This window comes from Macadamia integrifolia, chromosome 9, assembly GCF_013358625.1.
Source record: "Macadamia integrifolia cultivar HAES 741 chromosome 9, SCU_Mint_v3, whole genome shotgun sequence".
Classification (NCBI taxonomy): Eukaryota; Viridiplantae; Streptophyta; class Magnoliopsida; order Proteales; family Proteaceae; genus Macadamia; species Macadamia integrifolia.
The window spans coordinates 32,724,988-32,731,332 of NC_056565.1; the positions used below are offsets into that span (position 1 = coordinate 32,724,988).

A 6,345-nucleotide genomic window follows, 5' to 3' on the forward strand; every position below is an offset into this window, starting at 1 on the left:
AGTATAGTCAACTCTCTTGATATTTACACTCTACCTAATTTGGAAGTGTGTTAATTAAGCACTCGACCTCCCTGAGTTTGACTCGTAGCTACAGCTGACACTGTGCTCTTGCGGTTAATATAATTAGTGTGGCTTACATTTGAGCCCAACAGCCGATGTGGACGGCTACGAAGAAGAGAGAGTAGATGCAGATCAGAGAAGCCATTTTGGCTGAAAAAGACCAACACTCAAACCGGTTCGCCACAAACCAAATCGAACAGACACTGTTTCTTATTTGCTTTTCATTTATTTTTCTCCCTGAACCATCATTGGATTTAAAACCCTCGTTTTCATGTAGGGTTTTCTTTTTTGCTGTTTTCATTGATTGGGTTGTGTTTCTTTGGTTGAATTTGATGCTTGAATCGTTTGATCGTGTCGAGTTTCTGATTGGTTAACTCTTCAAGCTCTTTAAGTCAGTCAAACCTTGTGATTTTGAGGGTTTCCCTCTGATCTTTTCTGTGAAAGAAAGAGCTAAAACTAGATTATGGGTTTTGTTCAGGAGCTTGAATTAAGTCTGAATTACATTTTGTTGGGTTATCTAGCCACTGATTCTGTTGGTGGGTTGGGCATGCATGGAGATTTATGTTCTTTACTATGAGAGAGAAGAGAGAGCTTCAGGCGAGAGAGATCAGAGAACTGAGAGAAAGAAGAGAAAACTTCAGAAGACTATTTCAGATCCTTCATTTTGGTCTCTCTTCTTCAGTCTATAACTTCTAATAAATAAGTTCTTAGATCTATATATTTTAGATCTGGTTTGTCATGCTAAACAGATCGAATATGATAAGACTTAGGATTGAATGTTTGATAGGTGGTGAGAAAGAGTCAATCCAAGAACTTCCGGAACTTCAACGATCGGAAAAATCTCTCAAACCTTTGAAGAAAACTGACAATATTAGCTCCAGTGAAAATGTCAAATGATTAACAGAGAAACTCAGATCCAAGATCTGAAATCGTCTTCCCCGAGCTTCGAGCGTTTGTTGTTGTAGCAGAGAAACTTATATCCAAGATCAACAGAGAGAAGTCGCAGGTTGAAGAGTAACAGCAAGATGGGAGAGAAGAAAGAGCGAAGAAGAGGTTTAAGAGGGAGAGAGATATGTAGTTTGTTTGACTCCTTTTAGGTGAGAGAACCAAACCGGGTTTGTATTGAACTTAGAACCGGTTTTCTCATTAAAACCGGTTTTTAATGGTACATCCTTCTCTCACTTAATTTGCGGCGTCCACTTGTCTTTCGCCATGTGTCATCTTCTGTACCTAGAACAACAGATCCAAGAATAAAAGAGTATCTGGATCCCTCTCTCATATGAAATATCGCAAACTTTGAATCTCGAGATGCAGAGAGAGAGAGATGCAAGGGACATGGTTGGTTGCAACATCAACCGGGGAAAGAGATGATCAGCAAGAATGGAGAGATACAGTGGCAAAATTCAAAGGTTAAGATCTATTCTCTCTCATCCAAGCGTCAATATGGTGATGACATGGGGAGGTGTAGGAGATTTCATTCCATGCTTGCGGTTCAAAGAACCTTTTCCCCAAGAAGTATAGCTTTAAATAGACTTGTCCTTCTTTATATATTTATTTTCGTTATCTTTTGGTGGATGTCCAACTAGGATCCTTGTGTCTTTGTAAATTGACTCAAATGGTAAGAACAAAATCTTACCAAAAAAAAAATATATATATATATATATATATGTTAGAACACAATAATAGACATAAGATTTGTTACTTGTTCACATACTAACACGCCTAAATACATCATACACACAACAGTGATCAAGGAGTACTAACTTCTCCGTTTTGTATTCTTATGAAATCAAGGTAGGACTTGCCATTGATTTTTTGAGCAAAGAAGTCCTTGAAGTACTTCTCCACTGGTACCCTCCTGAAAACTGCTGGATTATTTTCATCAATTAGGCTTGGGGCAGGGCCCAACTCTGCATCTAATTTGGTGCTGTAGAATGTTGCAATGGATAGCCTCTCTTTCGATGAGTCTACTGTTGCTCTATGCTCAATGCTGCGGTAGACACAATTGCTCATTATCTACCAAAACAACAAAAATAATTAAAATCCATTTTAAATGCTTCATCAAACAAAGCCCTCAATGTTATGTTACCTCTCTTGCAAAGTACCCCTAAATATCCACTTAAGAAGCAGTATTACCTCCATTATGTCCCCAATGTTGACCACAAAAGCATTTGGGAGTGGTTTAACAGGAACCCATTTCCCTTCTTTCCTAACCTGCAGGCCTTCTGTGTCATTGAGTTGAAGGAGGATTGTCAGAGCATCGGCATCGGAGTGAGGAGTAAAGCCTATGGCCATATCTGGCTGTGGACATGGAGGATAGTAATTCAACCTCATTGATTGTACCCCATCATTGAACAGCTCTCTCATCTCTTCAGCATCCATCTTCAGAGCTTTAGCCATTTGATCTAAGATGGTCATGGCAAGCTTCCTTAATTCTGAAGAATAAATCTCTAGAGTCTCTCTGTAATAGGAAATGAAGTATAATCTTCAGTGTGCCACAAATAAGAGAGCGAGAGAGAGAGAGAGAGAGAGAGAGAGAGACCTAAGAGGGTGAGGAAGCTTTTCAAATAAGTATTGTTTCCTTAGATGGGTTGGGAGGGTAGTAATATAGAACATGTCAGACCAATCAAGCTTTTGCTCTCCTGATACAACGAAAAGCTGCCCAAATCCCTCCTGGTCATCTGGCCTCTGCCAAAGCTTCTTCTTTTCTTCTGAAGGAAGTTGGAAGAAATCTTGAACCTCAGACTTTATTTTCTCAATCAAAGAATTACTAACCCCATGATTTACAATCTGTAAAATAAGCAGTATTGAATCACTCTAATAGCAAGTAGGATTAAGCAGTTTCAAAAACCTATAGCTTGGGATCAGATCTCTGTGCATCAGCAACTCATAATACTAAAATATGGAACAGACATAAAAACAAATACCTGGAAGAAACCCCACTCTCTGCAAGCATTGTGCAGCCTCTGTAATTCAAATTCTTTGGATGGTTCTTCAGAAACCAAGAGTTGAATGTCAATGACGGGCACAACCGGAAGCGAAGCTGTGTCTGTGATTATAGGTGGATCTTGATCTGGACGTGCATAGCGCTGGGGAACAGTGATGAGGGGCTCTTTGGCCAACTCTTGAACGCTAGGCACCAACAGAGATGCCCCAAAAGTCACTACCTCTCCGGAGGATTCCATTGTTTTGCTGGGGAAACCAAAAACCCAATTTATCTTCTTCTTCGTTTCTTCTTGTCAGGCAGAGAAAACTCCACTGATAAAAAATACAGACCTTGAGTAAATTCTCAAAGTCAAACTGAGACAACTGGTTGTTGGTATTGAGGAAGATTAATTTACATTTGATCCCGTTTCATTGGGTTTTCTTAACCAATCTTGCTTCCTATTTAAGAATATTTTATTTCTTTTTTTTTTTTTTTTTTTGGTAAATGGAAATTCTATTGCAAAAGAGGGCATGAGGAGCTCAACTGCTTAATGCATCCTTATTACAAAGATCTAGAAGCCAATGAGTGGAAAGTGGTCAATCTGTCTTACATGCCACGGACAGGGTCTTCTGGGCTACGAAATGAGCAAAATCGTTTGCTTCCTTAGAGATAAATAAGGAGAAATCAGATTTTCTACATTTGGAGATAAGGATTTTGATATCAGAGACAATACCAAAAATGTCAATGGTGGGATGAGGGGATTGCCTATTAATTACATCTATAAGAGAGGCATTATTCTACTCCACAAAAATGTAAGGGAATCCTCCATCGACGGCACTCTGTAGGCCACATCTAAGAGCACAAACTTCTCCCACAAGAACATCTACAAAGGAAGATGTATCTGAGATTGCACGAATAGGAGCTCCCAAATAATTTCGAATGATAATCCCAAGACCACCGCAAGAGGCACCAAGGGGAAGGGCAGCATCGGTATTGACCTTAATAAAACCAAGGAGAGGTCTAATCCATGATTAGCCAGCATTTAAAGATGGTGGAGAAGGAACCTCACGTTGAAGACCATAAACCTTGGGGCAAGACCAGAACTCATTGAAGACTTCTTGGGCTTTGGTGAAAACTTCCACTGGAGTCCAATCTTTGCGATTAAAAATCAAATCATTCATCACGATCCAAAGATACCAGCACACAAAGGAGCACAAACTTAACACTTTCTGAATATGATCCCAATTCTCCAACTATCTTGCAAGTTTTAAGGGACCCTCATTAGGAACAGAGAAGGATAAGTTACTACCAAACCAAGTGACCTTCGTGAACGGACACTCCAATAACAAATGGTCACTTGATTCAACTGAACAACCACATCTTTTGCAAGTTAGATCTTTTGGTATACCTCGTGAAAGAAGGTTCACCCCAGATGCAATGCCTTGAGCACACACCCTCCACAAGAAGGATTTGATTTTTGGGAGGGATTTACAATTCCATATCCTCTTCCAAACACTGGCTGGGATATCTTCCCAATCATGACAACAAGATGATGAAGCTTGAGCGGTCATTTGCTGATGTCATTGATTAGAAAGGAGATGATACACCAATTTAATAGAGAAAGTTCCATTCCAAGCTGCCCCCCAAATAAGCCGATCTTCTCTCAGGAATAAACTCAACCGAATCTTTAAGATTTTTCGCTTATCCTCCGGTTGGAAAAGGTGATCTAATAGGTCTTCTTTCCACTTCCTATTTTCATAATCTATCAAATCTGCCACTTTGTTAACATCACAATTCCAATGACGTGGAAATTGAATTCTAAAATTGGGGGATGGGGGAATCCAATTACTATTCCATATGTCTACATTGAATCCATTTCCCACATCCCAAAGTAGACCACTAGTAAGAACCCTCCGTCCAATGAGAACACTTCGCCATGCCCAAGATGGTTTATTGTCTGTGACAGCATTGAGAAAGTCCGTCTTAGGAAAATAAATTGCCTTGATGAACCTAGCCCAAAGGGCATGCTTTTGACAGCATTGAGAACACTTCGCCATGCCCAAGATGGTTTTATTTCTCACTTACACCAGTTCAATAATATACAAATTTTAAAATGTGCCAAGTGGCAGGATTTAGAGCTATGTATCATTGACAAGGATATCTTGATAATTCACATTTGAAAATTTTGTTACTGCCAAGGGACTGAAGGGCTGAAGGAGGTTTAGTTGATGAGTGCCAGCGCAATTAATGCTTGGGTGTGGATCAGCTCCCGGTTCCGGTAAATGAAGGCTTCACGGAGTCTATATCAGCTCCCCACTTGAGTAAGGGTGGGGACAAATCTTTCACCCTCCAATATTGTGCCCCAGAGGTAGGTCATGGGGTGTGAGATCTGTCCCCACTTGTTCCCACATGGGAAGTTGATTCAAACATGGTTTTACATACATGGAGTTGATGGCATGTGTCCTTCTGTTACCATAAATGTCTTGAGTCTGGATCCCATCCACACAGTTCATGGGGTGTGGAGGGGGAAGCTGATCCGAACTGGGTTTTTAGTTACATTGAGTTGATAACATATGCCCTATTGTTTCCATAGATGTTCAACTCTGGATTCCCTCCCTTGTACCCTTGTAGGTAAAGATTCCCCTGGATGGTGTGAGATGAGGTGGGGTGGCTACCTTCAGGAGAGGAGCTTATTCCTAAATTTTCCTTCTCTCATGTAGTCATTAAGGTTGTGTTTGGTAGCAAAGAGAAGAAAAGAAAAGAAAAAAGAATCTAGAAAAAACAAGAAAAGAAAGAAAAAATAGAAAAGAAATGATGTGGAAAAAAAATAGAAAAAATATGCATGTTCGGCTACCATTAGAAGAGAAGTAAAGTAAAGTTTCTGTATTGTCTTGTGTTTTTGGCAGCAAAATAAAACCTTCACCATTTCTAAGATGAATTTTGAAATAAAAAAATAAATAAATAAAATCTTCTCTTGATTGAAGACATACCAAGCACAAAGAGAATTTCTTAAACCAAGAAAAAAGTATAATTTTTTTTTTTTTCTTCTTTTCTTCTTTTGGCTACCAAAACACTGCGTAAAGAGTGTTTAACGCTAAGGATATTTTCGAAAAAAAAGGGCATTTGTTGTCTTGAAAATCATGTGTGAAGAATAGTTAAACACTCTGTGCACTCGAGGAATTGATTCAGAGTCGTTAATGTCAGCTTTGTCCTTTTTATTTAATTTAAAAAAAAAAAAAAAAGGGCTAAGGCCTTCTGTACAAGAAGTTCATTGCTCCAAGGATTGAATTGTAGCTACATCTTATATCAAATTTATAGGGTCTTCCTTGCCAGGATATCAACAATACCATTGCTAGTCA

At 39.2% G+C, this 6,345-nt stretch overlaps 1 protein-coding gene across 1 annotated transcript; it reads right to left on the reverse strand.

Annotated features, from left to right (window-relative positions):
* Positions 1-1,695: 1,695 nt before the first annotated feature.
* Positions 1,696-3,520, reverse strand: LOC122089920 (protein SRG1-like). The gene is made up of 4 exons (XM_042659697.1): positions 2,988-3,520; positions 2,603-2,850; positions 2,197-2,521; positions 1,696-2,076 (listed from the first exon to the last, which is right to left on the reverse strand). The coding sequence occupies exons 1-4, from the start codon at positions 3,243-3,245 to the stop codon at positions 1,810-1,812; spliced, it is 1,098 nt and encodes a 365-aa protein (XP_042515631.1). The 5' UTR covers positions 3,246-3,520; the 3' UTR covers positions 1,696-1,809.
* Positions 3,521-6,345: the final 2,825 nt, after the last annotated feature.